This window comes from Vanessa tameamea, chromosome 7, assembly GCF_037043105.1.
Source record: "Vanessa tameamea isolate UH-Manoa-2023 chromosome 7, ilVanTame1 primary haplotype, whole genome shotgun sequence".
Taxonomy (NCBI): Eukaryota; Metazoa; Arthropoda; class Insecta; order Lepidoptera; family Nymphalidae; genus Vanessa; species Vanessa tameamea.
This window is the reverse complement of record NC_087315.1, coordinates 1758478-1774090: the sequence shown is the minus strand read 5'-3', so window position 1 is coordinate 1774090 and position 15613 is coordinate 1758478. Positions and strand designations below refer to the sequence as shown.

Sequence of the window (15613 nt, the reverse complement as noted above, 5' to 3'; positions counted from 1 at the left end):
GACAAAATATTTTACACCCAAAAAAAAAACATAAACGTCCCTACGTTGGTTCAGGAACTTGGATGGTTGAACTTGGATGGAACCAAGTTTCGGTTGTTCACGTATATCCATTAAAACCGTTATAACGTTTCACCCGCGTTTGGATTATACATGATAAGTATTTACTCAATGGTTATGTAGCCGACATAACCAATTAATTCATATCATTAACCAAATACAAGTCGATTTCGCCAAATTTGTTAACGAGTATAATTGCTCCACCTTGCAGTGTAGCGTGGAGTTATTTAGTCTGTGACCTTTAACAAATAATGGGATATCTAACGCAAAAAGAATATTACAAATCGTTTTGGTAGTTTCTGAAATTAGAACGCGTAACCATACAAATTCTCCTGTAATACAAACAAGCTTTGCCCCGTAGTTTCTGCGCGTTAAATTTAGATATTATTATCAAGCCTGTTTTATATTTTCTTTTATTGAGGACGCTTAAATGCTTTGCAGTGGTAATATAGGTAATTGTATCAAACAAAATAATGTTTTATAGTTTGTCTTTATTTGTCGTTATTAATATATTATTTACAATCTTAGGTCTTACTAAAAATAAAGTTCTCCAAAAATTTTTAATCGTATGTATTTGATTAGACATACAGTCATATGAAATAAATATTTTAAGGAAGATACCAACGAAAAATAATTTCAATTCTACATATAATGTGAAGTCGAGGAGGCAGTTAGTATAGAGTAAAACCTTCTTCAATAATTTGGTTCAATAATAATTATTTTTTTATCGGACTGGTAATGGGGGTATAAATATTTATGAGTGAATTAAAATAAGCGATTACTTATAAATGTAGCCGATTAATTTTGTAGACTTAATGAATGATAAGTTGTACTAGTTTAGAAACAATTTCATCTTAACATAAGAGCAATAGACGTAGTTAACAATAAGACGGTTGCTGGTACTGCTACTGTCGCGGAACCTCTTGCTGCTCTTAAAACAGTTTGAGCTCGATCTGATCCCCATCTCATATTGGCACGTGCGGATACAATAGCGCTCAGCCCAGTTTGAGCACTAGGTACTGATGCCTGATTGGCACGAAGCCACTGCTCCATCTGAAAAACATTTTTCTTGTGAAATTTGAGCAGATTCCTTAATGTTAATAAATACCTTACTTTTTTTTTTAGAATAAAAACGATTAGTTTAGAACAATTATAAAAAAATATTTATTTAAATATTTGATCATCACTCTATCAAATCAAATGAAATTACATCCTAATTAAGATAATATGCCGAAGAAAGACCACAGTGGCGCGCATTTGGAGAGGCCATGTCCAGCAGTGGACGAATGTGGGCTGATGATGATGATTAAATTAATATTTAATGTACGTATATCCGTTTGTGTGCCTACATACTCATAGGTACATACCTATAGTTTGTTCATAAAATACACATGTATTATATAATACATAACAAACTGTTCTTCTGTAGACTTTATTATAAACAAACTTTTTAAGACACGGTATTTAACAATCTTAATTGTGATATCTTAATTGTGTTTGTTTTTTGTACAAATGTTTGTCTTTATAATAATAAATAAATACTTTTTTGTGATTCATGAATCTTTTTGTAATTATGACTATAAATAAAATAATTAAATTTTAGAATGACTTGTTAGTAAGGTTTTGTGATGTTTGTTAAGCATCACCCACTTATCATATATTCTGTCGCCAAAGAGCAATACTTAGTATTATCGTGTTCCGGTTTGAAGGGTGAGTGAGTCAGTGTAACTACAGGCACAAGAGACATAAAATCTTAGTTCCCAAGGTTAGTAGCGCTTTGGCAATGTAAAGTTTTTTATATTTCTTAACGCACCGTCTATTGGCGATCGTGGGCACTTACCATCGTGTATATTACATAATAATAATTATGTAATATTAGAATATTATAATAAGGAAATCTTATATGCAATCGAAACGTAACACGGAATATGTACATATTAAAAATAATACATTAGTATCGATAATTATAACACGAGTATGATCATTATAACAAAAATTTTGTAAATTTATTGTTGATTATACAAAGTATATATTTATGTATATTTTAATGATATACATATAGGATTACGTTTATTATAAAATAAGCTTAATCGAATCATAACAAAATAATAATAATTTTATCGACTACCGAAGTAGTTCAATTTAAGTTTGTTCGCATTGATTACAATCAGTGCCTTTTTATTTCCTACCTGCTACATTTACGTCACTAGTTGAATATCCGTATAACTTTGAGCTATTGTTTAACGTTACATGGATAGGTATATGAGTTCTATGAAGAACATGAATTCTATATGTTCATGGATAATAAGATTCTACGATCTCACGTCAAAAAAACATTGACAAATAAGACATATTACTCAATAGAAGTTAATATTACAGGTAAAAAAAGCATGGACTTAAGATTTATTGATTTTTAGGCATAATGTAAATATAATTGTACTTTACTGACATACTTTGAAATAAAAATGGCGGAAAAGAGTAACTACTGGATATCTTGTCGGTTCTTCTCGATAACTTTAAGAATCGTTTAATTCAACACCGTAACATTATACAAATGTGCCTAATTAAAATTTTTTTTTTTGATTTTTTATGCACATAAATTGCATAATCATGGATAACTTACAAAACTATTCCCGAGCACACAGTCATTATCACAATTCCATTTTTTATTTAATAAAATCATTAAGAAAAGATTTAGTACATGATACTCTTATTAAAAACTTTTTGCTTATAATACATATCTTATATCATAGTGATATATTTATCATGTATACTTATATTATATATACGAAAGTTTCGCTGTATGTCTGTCTGTACTCTTCTGCGGCCTAGAAACTAAACCGAATTAGATGAAATTGTAATGACATTACAAAACAAGCTTGTACATCAAGGAAATACATAGGCCTTTTTACCTTTTTTTACCTAAAACCTGATGACGAATTCCTAAAACACAAACGAAGCTATAGTTGACAACTAGTTATATATAAAGTAACGGCATATAAATGCACCAAAACTGCGCAAAAACTTCTTGTAAATAGTAGATGTAGATTGAATATTGATATTATTCCACCGATTGATTTGATTGAGAGCCGAGATGGCCCATTGGTTAGAACGCGTGCATCTTAACCGATGATTTCGGGTTCAAACCCAGGCAGGCACCACTGAATTTACATGTGCTTAATTTGTGTTTATAATTCATCTCGTGCTCGGCGGTGAAGGAAAACATCGTGAGGAAACCTGCATGTGTCTAATTTCAACTAAATTCTGCCACATCTGTATTCCACCAACCCGCATTGGAGCAGCGTGGTGGAATATGCTCCATACCTTCTCCTCAACGGGAGAGGAGGCCTTAGCCCAGCAGTGGGAAATTTACATGCTGATTATGTTTATGTTTATTTTTATTATTTCACCACGTTTTTCAATACATACACATTCAAGTTACCTCAAGATGAGTTGAGCACAAATCAAACACTTATTTGATTCTAAAAAGATCAGTTATTCTTAAAAGTCAGGTCTAAAGTATCAATCGAGCAATGTTTTACGGGTCGCCTAGCGATGTAAAATGTCGAAGGACGAATCCGTCGTCCCCATTCTTAACACAAGTGATAAGCTTAAAAGGAGGGGTAAATAGGAATATTAGTAATTTCATAATTCATTTTATAAGTTATAAGAGAAATGATATAACTTACATCGTTAAGACCGTCTTCATCCATATAGGCCGCTAGATTACTTAAAACATTAGCAAACCATGTTGGTAGGACGACTCTGAAAATTTAAATAATTCTTTTAATTTTAGCCTTTTTAACGTTTATTTTTAAATTAAGTTGAAGCCGTGATTAAAATAATAACAATAAAAATAGTAACAATATCGAAATTATAATAGATTCAAATGTTTGAATCGATGGCGATAGTGGACGAACAAATATTAACAACCAAACGCCAGTAGACATGAAATTTCATCATGAAATACAAAAACCAAAAAAATATAGATCATAGTATTCCATAGTTAATATTAAAAAAGAGTGTCGAAATACACCCGGCTGGAACGAAGTTGCTTACGTTATATATTATGTATTAAATGATAAAATTAATTAAACTCACAACGTATGAGAATAATTCGAAGACAAGAAATAAAATTATTATTAAAAATCCCATATTAAAAAAAAAAAAGTTTATATGATTATATAATAAAATTGCATATAATAGAAAGAAACACAGAGAAAGATACGGAAAAGTTGCCTGGAGGGGGACACAAGCAACGCCACGACGCTTTCCTACTTGACGATTACGACTGTAAGCAGCATAAAACAACTTCGTTCCAAAAAAACTCAACTAGCAACAATATATTCCTACTAATTATTATTAAACTTACTTCTTCACGATACTTTCTACATTGTCTTTAACGAATTGTAATACTATTTTAGCATTTCCTCTGTTACCCATTAAGAGGAATGTGAAGGCATTAACACTGTCTTGAGCTTTGAGGTCATCACTGAGGATCATTTGTAAATACCTGGAAAATCAAATACAAAATTAATAGATACAATTCAACATCATCATTGAATCAAACAGTCTCATTCAAAATTATATATTTTTGATATAATTTTGACATACTTAAATCACTTGAACCTACAGCCGAAGTCTATAGCAGCTCAAAGTAAATTTATCAGTTTCCAATGTTAAAGCCGCTGATCTTGTACCTGTTTTCATTGGACTATTATCAGAGTAGGAAAATTGAGAGTCTACTTAAGTATCACATCATTAATATATAGAATGATATTATGGAATACAATCTAGTTCAGTGAAAATGTATGTTAAGGTTGCTGATATTATATCAATTGATTGAACTCGATAATATTATAAGCTATATACATTTTAATAATAATTTTAACACTCCTAATTTAATATATGAACACACCAGTATAACTTTAATTTAAACCGATTAAAACGACTAAAATTTTAATGTAACATAATACACGAATGCCTGATCCAGTACTTTGTGTAATAATAATAATACTGGTAAAATTTTAGTGATTATAGCCAAATTCGACTATCTATGTGTGCAGGTTTTATAATTATATTACACACATATTAGTGCTTCGGACACACATGGATGCTAATATGTTTAACTATTGTAAGATGATTTGTTAATGATAATTTTTTTTGTTTTTCAGGCATATTTGAGGGAAAAAAATATTGAAATAATATCGTTTTCCGTCTCGCATTTTTAAATTTGTACCGATAAATATTGTTTAAATATTGAAAAATATCCAGTGTTTAATCGTTTTTATAAATTAGAAGAAAAAAGTTCATTTTAATCGAAACTTTTTTTTTAATAAAGTTGCTATTATGACTTATTTCGAAAAAATCTAAAAAATGTGATAACTCAAAAATGGTTTACTTTTGCGTAATGCATATGGGCGTTAAAATTATCGCAAATAGTCACCCCTATCACCTCCTAACGGGAATACGCCGAATTACCAATAACCCTGTATACACACTAAATATCTGTTTTTAAATTTAAAAAAAACTACTTACTCTTGAATAGCTTGTTCGTTGGTGGTACAACCGAGGGAACGAAGCATTGCTGCTTCATCGGCTTGATTGTTTGAGTTAAGTCTACGCTGGTAAAGGAAACGCCAAGCCTCGAGTCCACCATTTAATAGACCCTGACAGAAGACGTGCCTCCTCAGATTAGGATTAACACTGGAAAAAAAAGCGGATCAAAATTTAGATTCACTAGCTGTCACTCGCGACTTTGCTCGCGTTTTAGGGGTTGGTCGGCAGATTTAAAAAGTATATGTCCTTGGAATTAAATCTTGTTTTATACCAAACTTCATCACATTCATGATTTAGTCATGAAAGTTAGTTTCGCATTTATAATATTAGTATAGATTTCTAATATTAATAACACCAAACGACTGCCATGATTTTATAATGAATTGCCACCGAGACCGACCAGATAGAACATTTTTTTTTTATTAATTGAATATAAAACTTAACTAGACAACATTACGTCGCGTGTCAAAGGTCTATTTACAATAAAAGATACGTTGAAGTCTAATCAAATGGAGTAATAGTGTATTACCGATATGGAAGGAAATTGACCAAGCCTATAAAAATTGTTCGTATGAAATACCTAAAATCCCATATTACGAACTTCTACCTCTACGTATAAATTCGTATCATTCTTCTCATCTTCTCGATCGAATTTTTTGTATGATATTGTGGTTGAATAATTTGTAAAATATATTTTATTTTTAATATTATATTACTCGAATATTATTCAGTTCTTGTTTTGTAATTCTTATGTATGATTTTATTTTAAGGTGGACATTAAATCTCAGCCTCATTACAGTACATTTTGTCTTTTATTTTATGATCGATTGTTAATCGATTTTATTTTATATCCGAGATAGAGTGGGCGGCTTAAAACCAGAGCTGTTTTTCGACTCAGCTATACTGAGCTAACTCCTTTTGCCACAGACATTATACGTGATTTTCTTATTATTTGTTTAGTATATGACAATAAAAGTTCTCCTTTAAAAAAACAATTTAATTGAAAATAAATGAGGACTTTTTAAATAGTTTTTTAACATGATAGTGTAATTACACTATTAACAGATAATTTTCGTATTCAGTTACAAATACAATTAATATCAAATACCTGATTCCGTCTGCGACTAATGCGTTGAACTTCGTGATAGCGTTGTTGACGCATCCTTCATGACCGATATCACAAGCAAATGAAAGTACAGTGAAACGGTTCAATGTCCTAGTTAGAGGTTCCCCAACTTCGACATCGTAGCCCAAGTCTTTGATAACGGCGTCCAAGAAGTCGTAAAGAATTTCCTGGTAAATTGTAATGTCAAAGATAAAAATTAATTTATCTAAAGCGTATTAAAATACTTAATTAAAAATAATTTTACGAAAGTATCATATTTTTCTTTGGTATTTAGCTTACACTAGCGTGCTATAAGCATGCTACTTACAAAAATATTTTTTTACTAAAAATCAAAGCTACTTTTAAAAGGGTATCTAAGAGAAAAAGGATTATTCATAATGGGCATAATGTTCCTTTTGAAAAGCTATACGTTTCCGGAACTTTACAAATATTATCATAAATGTGACACAGAAAGACTAGAACATTCTGTTCTTCAAATAACTTGTAAAGATAATTAGGAGCGTTCACATACTAGCAGGCGCATTTGTTTTCTATATATTCTTCCCCTAACTACCTAAACGGACGCTTTCAAGTCCGATGTCTTTTCATAGATATTTTGATATGGTATTCACTATTAAAATATATCTTTAGAAATATATAAAAAAAGAGAAATACAGTATATTCTTTTAACTTCGATGTAATAAATTTTTAAAATTTACACATATATGTCAATTTCATGTATTTTTATATCTTTACATATTTTCATGATTTAAGATATTAATTTTAATATTGATATTGTGCCAATATCAAATCATAATTATCTGTACACTTTTTTAATTTTAAATGTATTTTAATGTATATATTTCATATTTATATTCAAAAATAAATCATAAGATTCGATAAAATTTTAGAAAATTTTAATTAAGAATTGTTAAGCTTTTATAGACTTGGCTTGAAGCTGTGACTTTAAATTCAAGCGCTAAGTTATTAATTCTCTCACGTCAAAATTACTCCATACTCACGTCAAACTGCCTTAAGGTGTCAGGCAAGTGTAAGAACCTGTTCCTTAGCCAGCTGAAGCCAGAAATCGCTGGGAACCAGGAGTAATAATTCGTTTCCTCTTTAAGGAAATCCAAAACCTTGAAGCCTAAATCGTATGACATACGTTCAGACCTCATAAGGGCAAATACATCGTCGACAATCTAGAATAAATTTTATAATTAGATTTACTTGGTTATTATGTAGAGTTAAGTTTTCTTTTATTTTAAATCTGTATATTGTAGAAATTATTAGACTATGTTTGTGAAAAGAGTTTTCATATATATGTAAGAGTAATAAAAATATGTCATCGTAAATTGAAACATAACAAACGGTAATCACCGATTCGTGAAATGAGTTTTTAAACATGCATTGAAGAAGTTTATTATTTCAGTTTCTAACTTCTAACTGAAACCTGTAATGTTGATTATATGTTGTTATAATTATTGTCTAATTTACGTAATACCAAGACAATTATGACCATTACTGAATCAAATAATTTCACTACAATACTCTCAGAGACAAACATAAAAAGATATAAACTATTGTGCCCTGTCTCGCCATCGTCTCGGTTTTTTTTTCTCTTTTCCGTCACTGTGTCACAAGTTTAATATTGAACAACTTGTCTAGTAGTATACATACAAAACAATCATTATAAACAACTAACAAACGCAATATTTATATACTCTTATACTCTAAATTGTGATACAAGAGGCACTTGAAAGTTTAATGTCGTGATTTGATATGTCAATCATTAAAATGTGGATATATAGGAAAATATATAATAGAATTTAATTAGAATTCGTTATTTTTTCTTTATTTTCCTTAGAAGGCAGAATAATACATACAACAAATCATATTATTAGTAAAGATGTGCAAGAAGTATAAATCACTCCTTACATCGTAAATACGCCGTCAACTTTGTCTGTGGTGTCGGTACTGGCTTTCTCACCTTTTAAACTAGTAGGCATAAGAATTATATAGATAGTGCTTTCCAATACAGTCTTTGACCAAATCCTACCGCCAGTGACTTACATCTAAAATATATACAACTTACTTGTGCTTTATTCAAGTGATGAATATTTGAGTCTTTATTTTTAAGAGCATCAGCAATCATTTCCCAGGTGTGTGTATCGTAATTGACTCGATAAATACCTAAGAAAAATTTAAAAATATTTTTACATCGAATACACAATTGACCTAAGAAATTTAAACTTTTAATAATCTTAAATCCGATAAGTATTGTTCAATATATGATCTTACAAAGTTAGGTTAAGTTTTAAAATATTTATATTGAATATTGTATTACGTAATCGAATCGAAATCGAAAAAAGAAAGATTTGCGTCCACTTTCACTTTATAGCACTTTATATTATTTTGTTTGTTTTTAAAAACGGAAGTACCACGGAGTTTCTCACGTAATCATCATAGCTTAAACATTCCATAACTTTACAGTAATTACTATTGTACATTTGTTAAAGTATATTTTTACTTTATATTTTACTATTTGGATTAAAAAAATATGTTCTTAAAGTAAAACACCTTTGACTTCACTGCCAATAATATTTAATCTATAATATTCAATTGTTATTATCGTTCTATACTAATATTATTCTGTAAAAATAACGCAATTATCTACTTGTTAGGTGTAAAGCTGCAGAACCTAAAGCCAGATACCAGGTTCAAATTAGGTCAGGCCAATGTAATGGCTGTTATCTGCAAACAAATTCTCACTAGCTACAGCTCGGACAATAGACAAGGTCAGTAGTTACTGCCATGCGTTTCTAGACAGTCGTATCTGCTTGTCATCTCATCATACTGAAGGTGAGAAATCGTACTTAGGACTTTGAGCAAACCCTAACACCAGATATGAGCCGAGATGGCCCAGTGGTTAGAATGCGTGCATCTTAACCGATGATTTCGGTTTCAAACCCAGGCAGGCACCACTGAATTTTCATGTGCTTAATTTGTGTTTATAATTCATCTCGTGCTCGGCGGTGAAGGGAAACATCGTGAGGAAACCTGCATGTGTTTAATTTCAACGAAATTCTGCCACATGTGTATTCCGCCAACCCGCATTGGAGCAGCGTGATGGAATATGCTCCATACCTTCTCCTCAACGGGAGAGGAGGCCTTAGCCCAGCAGTGGGAAATTTACAGGCTGATTATGTATGTTTTATTATTTCAACACCAGATAATATATTATCATACTACTATCATATATACCACAGGGAGGGAAACTTAGTTCTCAAGAATTGTGGTGCATTGAAGATGCTAGGGATGGTTAAAATTTCTTAGGGCGCCTTATATTTATGGGCAGTTGTTATTAGGCCATTAGGTAGTTCTTGAAATAGATCGCGCGAAAAAATTCAGTCACACAAACCTTATTTTACAAAACGTATAAGTTAAGGATACGTTACTAACCTTTTTGCTGCACATTAAATATGACCCATTCGTGTCCTGGATCTTTTTGGATTTCCATTGTTCTACCGAGCATAACATGTGATGGTGTGAGATTATTCCAATCAGGGTTATTGCCCGTAGTGAACGTAAGAGGTAATGGCCACACTTGCTGAGTCTGTGTCGCCGAAGGACTGATAAAGAAACGCTCCTAAAAGAGTGTAATTCCATAATAATATTCAGATATAATTAACAGATTTAATTCGAATAACTTCAAATTATTACCTAACGGTATGATTTAGACCAAACATTACAGTATTTGCAATGTTTGCATAAGTTATTGCTATTACTATTACTTATTACCTGTGTCAGCGTTATATTCCCATTTGCCATGTCAACATTAACATTGAGCACGGGGTATCCAGGTTCTTCTACCCAATACCGCATTATCTGAGAAATGTTCAAATTTTCACTGAGAACATTGTCCACTTCGACAGCCTTTTCGAAGCTACTGAATAGATCTGAAGGAAAAGCGTGCTGATATGCCCTAAAGAAAATTATTCGCCGTTATTTACAATGAATTTTCAATCATTTGAACTTTGATATTTTTGTGAAACGGATGTGAATTAAGATAACATCATTTTATACAAAAATATTTAAAAGTACCTCTCAACAAGGAAATAGTTCAAGGCTTTCTTGAACGTCGACTCGCCAAGGAAATGTTTTAACATTAGTAAGAATGAAGCTCCTTTTGTATAACTGATGCCACTAAAATGTCCCGTGACTTGAGCTGGTGAATTCACTGTATGCTTTAGAGCTCTTGTTGAGGCTGACGCGTCAGATGATAAAGCACTTTGCAAGTATCTAATGTTGAATTGATCTTCGAGTTCCATTGCAGGATCCACCTGATTTAAAATAAATTGATGTTTAATAAATCGTATTTTTGAAGCGATTAAAATATTTTTATTTAAGTAAACTCAAAGAATTTTTTTAAATCGTCATTTTACAACATAGATAAAATGTAAAATAATATAAATTTTATTGAAAAGCCGGAAAAATAATCATTGGTTACTCTTTTTTATAAAACCAATCTAATAAATAATGATATACAATGCCGTATTAAAATAAAAGAATATAACGGCACATTTTTTTATTATTGATACATAAATTTGTACTGAATGTACTTGATAAACGTAAAAATATTATATTTACATGTTGTTTACTATAACATTTAAACTAAAATAATGTAATTTGAGCCGAGATGGCCCAGTGGTGCACGTGCATCTTAACCGATGATTTTGGGTTCCAACCCAGGCAAGCACCACTGAATTTTCATGTGCTTAATTTGTGTTTATAATTCATCTCGTGCTCGGCGGTGAAGGAAAACATCGGGAGGAAACCAGCATTTGTCAAATTACATTTGTAATTTCAACGAAACTCTGCCACATGTGTATTCCACCTTCCCGCATTGGAGCTGCGTGGTGGAATATGCTCCAAACCTTCTCCTCAGAGGGAGAGGAGGCCTTAACGCAGCAGTGGGAAATTTACAGGCTGCTAATGTAAAAAATGTAATTTGATAATGGTATAGTTACTTACACCATCCATAGCAAAATATTCAAAGTAACTAGCAAAGCCTTCATTGATCCACACATTGTCCCACCATCTGCAAGTGATAAGATTCCCAAACCACTTATGAGCAAGCTCGTGAGCGGTTATAGTTCCAATGGTCATCTTGTCTAAAGCGTTAGTCTCGCCTTCTTCGTAAAGCAGACGTAGTTCCCTAAGGAAGTAAATAAAAAATAAAATTATAATTGTATAATTGTTTCATAATAAATCAAGTAATTTCTCAATAACATTGAGTATCGTTGAAAATAAAGATAATATTTGTACAATTCATTGACTTAAGTCGATCATAAAGGTGTGAATAATTGCAGAACTGGTGAGGATTAGCCGATGGAAGATACTAATTTAACAGATAACATTATTACAAATCATAAATTAACCTGTATGAAACTAATCCCCAATTTTCAGTAGCACCAGATGCCCAATCTGGAGATGCTATCTGATCATTTTTCATATTTTCAGCCATCGTATAATATGGAATATCGAAATATTCCTCGAGCCATCTAGTTATCGGTGGTCCTACTTGCAGTGCGTATTCACCTTGACCTTGAGCATTGGGTCTTGCAAGAATACGGTAAGAAGCTGCAGCATTATTATTATCTGCGATTACGGTAAATTCTTCGCTGATGTGAACCGTTACTAAGTACGCTGACATTCTCGGTGTTGTATAGAATATTTCTTTACGACGATTTCCTATGCTGAAATCATAGATGGTTTTTTGCATAGTTACTAAGAAACGAAAATGAATATCATTTAAATTACATATATCTTCTCTTAGAAACCCTCATTTTAGACAGTTAATGTTATCAAACAGTGATAAAGTTATTAGGTTAAACATTTAAAATGCATAGCGCAGTTACGTCAATAACAAAACTTGGAATTTATTACGTATCAAATAATAATAGTAAGAATTATACGATCGTTTATCATTAAATTATCGCCAAATTTAAAGCCATTATCATAGCGTCGGCTCTTACACTATTATCATTTAGCTCTTATTATCATTTAATCTGTATACGTACTCTTATTAATATAATATTGACGTCAATAAAAACATTGTAAGTATATGTTTTAACCCAATAATTCTGTAGATCATCATATTAACTAGATGTAAGTATTTTTTGATAACGCTCTAAGCAAAGGTACAGGAGACATATACGATAAAACTAAAGGATCGTTTGAATAAACAGGCCAAGATCTAAACAAATTCCAAACAAATATTGAATTCTTTCACTAGACTTTTCATAATATATACTTGTTCCATCGTACTATGGGTTCAATGATATTTACCTTATCTCTTCTTTAATCGCCATGTTTGAGTAAGTCTGTGTAAAATTTTCTGGGCGATTTACTATAATATCGAAAGTTGATTTAAAACCGGGCTCGTCGAAACAGGGAAAGAATTGTCTCGAATTAGTCGGTTGTAAGTGTGACGCAGCATACCAACTAGAAAGGAAATATATATTTTAGAAAATCGGTAATTTTATTTCCTCTCACTATTATTTAAATTAAACTCATTACTTACTGAATTTTACCATCACTGCCTTTATAACTACCTCTGAAGACACCTCTACTCAGGGGAGTCTCATTAATATTACCAATATATTGAATACTCAATTTGTAAATTTCTGAGTTGACCAATGTTATTCCCTCTCCCAAGTTTATTTTTAAGAAATGATGTTCACGAATTCTTTCAAACGGCCTCAATAGATCCAAAGCTAATGGAACACCAGCTGTATTTGTTACTGTCAATGCCAGTATTTCTCTGACATTCTCATGAATGACCAGTGATGAAACGTTATCTTTAACTGCCTAAAACAATGTAATTAGTTTTATGAGAATGGAATTCTTATCAATTGACTTTTTTTAAATAGATAGGTGGAGGAGCAATTGTGTCATCTGATGATAAATTGCCACCATCGCCTATAGACATTAGCGCTGTAAAAAACATTAACTGTACCTGACAATAGTTAGTGACTCACTCACCCTTCAAACCGGAACACATAAATACCGAGTATTGTTTTGTGGCGGTGACAATTGGTGAAGAATATTAGTAGGTACTAAGACGGACTTGCACAAAGCCCTACCAGAAATTAGAAATGGTTAAAAATTAAATGACTTTTTTAATTTTACAAAAATATGAATAATAATTTAATCTAACAAGAATAACTGGGTTCTATAAATCAAAAAAAAAAAAACATTCAACACATTTCTAAATTGAGTATTTGTCAAAAATCTCAAAATGATATTTTTTCAGATTAAGATATCTAACCAAAATTTGTGAAATGTTTTATATAAAATGATTCCTAATTTGTCATCCCTTTTTTGGCAAACAGGAGGGAACCATGTACATGTTAATACTAAGGATGATTGTAACTAATATTTTAATTGAGAAATTATTAACACTCACTTGAACAGTTAATTCAACAAGACCATCAAACGTAAAGGCTTCCTTGTTGTCTTCAGCTTCAAAGTACGGAGTCATTTCAACTTTAATATGAATAGGATCAAGATCTTCCGGAAGTCTATAGATTTCATCTCCAGCGTTATTTCTTAATATTGGTTCCTCTATATCAAGTGGGAAGTCTGATTTAACCAATGTCAGTAAAACTGGCAGTAACGCCAGCTTACGGAAAAACGTCATCATACTGAAATATTAAATTAAAATGTGTAAGTTTTAAGTATCACTCTTTAAAATTTATTTATTATTTACACTTATAAACTTTTTATCAATTCTACTTTAATTTCTATGGTCATCTGTAATAGTTAAATTAACTCCAGAAATTCTTATAAGTACCTACACTTATGCCTCTTCAGCCCCAAATACGTATCTTAACAATAAAAAATTCTCATATCTATTAGTAATTTATTACTTTATCAGTATTATTATTGATATAACATTCAAATTTATTTCCATATAATTAAAATTAAAAATGTATAAATGATTTAGATAAGCGATTGCCTACAATGTTTACCACGATCTTCTAGTTTTGTATATTGATGCATAGAAATATATTCTATACATTGAATTTCAATATGATACGATTTCTTTATAACATTCAGTATAATATAATTCTCAATTTCTTAGAAATTAACGTATGATGGACGTTACAGAATCAAACATAGAATGACATGAGAATTTTGAATTGAACATTTTTGAACAGATTCTGAAACCGAAAATTCTCGCAAAACCATTGTGGAACCAACAGTTAGTTTAGTAAACAGTTTTTCCGAACCAATAGGACTTGAGAACCTTCAAGAAAAGCTCCGGTGTTGTAAAGTGGACGTTTGCATCTAGGCCGTGGTAGTTACTTTCCATCAGGTAAGCCTACTGCTCGTTGGCACCAATGGCATAAAAAAACCTCAATAATATACAGACATACAGTAATTACAATTGCATTATAAATATAGATAATTTTATGAAGTCTAATTATATTTTGATAGGTTTATCGATACGATACGATGTGATACGGTAAATATTTCACATTCGTTTCATACTGGAATTGGATAAATTCTTCAAATAATGTCGGAATATTAATCATTTAAGTCTTTGTTGACCTAAGTAATCAAATTAATTAAATCTTATATTAAAATATAATTGATATTATTTTACTGATAGGAGTATGATGATTGGCAGAAATTAAATAAACCAGCGATTTATTATGTCTTATTACGTAAACTTCACGTATTTTACTCTGTTCTATACTACATTATACTCTTCTTCGAGGTTAACTTTTAAAATATATAAGATAAGTTAATTTTGTATGAATGTATTTTAAAAAAGAAAAAAAAAAATTTTTAAGTACATGGATTACAAAATATAACAATCAT

General features: G+C 31.0%; 1 protein-coding gene across 1 annotated transcript; it reads right to left on the bottom strand.

The window, feature by feature from the left end:
• Window positions 1-891: 891 nt before the first annotated feature.
• On the bottom strand, window positions 892-14461 carry LOC113392201 (membrane alanyl aminopeptidase-like). The gene is made up of 15 exons (XM_064215300.1): window positions 14193-14461; window positions 13308-13594; window positions 13073-13228; window positions 12163-12480; window positions 11756-11939; window positions 10826-11064; window positions 10523-10706; window positions 10184-10370; window positions 8817-8914; window positions 7744-7923; window positions 6725-6909; window positions 5596-5763; window positions 4430-4570; window positions 3747-3822; window positions 892-1110 (listed from the first exon to the last, which is right to left on the bottom strand). Exons 1-15 carry the CDS (start codon window positions 14427-14429, stop codon window positions 907-909), a joined length of 2844 nt encoding a protein of 947 aa, XP_064071370.1. The 5' UTR covers window positions 14430-14461; the 3' UTR covers window positions 892-906.
• Between the last annotated feature and the right edge of the window lie 1152 nt (window positions 14462-15613).

What these genes read in the sequence shown, in the direction of transcription:
- LOC113392201 (XM_064215300.1), bottom strand. Translation starts at nt 14,429, where the DNA reads ATGATGACGTTTTTCCGTAAGCTGGCGTTACTGCCAGTTTTACTGACA. An exon ending in GCGATTAAAGAAGAGATAAG is followed by an intron (nt 12,481 to 13,072) that starts GTAAATATCATT and finishes CTATGATTTCAG; the next exon opens with CATAGGAAATCGTCGTAAAG. An exon ending in AACTATTTCCTTGTTGAGAG is followed by an intron (nt 10,707 to 10,825) that starts GTACTTTTAAAT and finishes AATTTTCTTTAG; the next exon opens with GGCATATCAGCACGCTTTTC.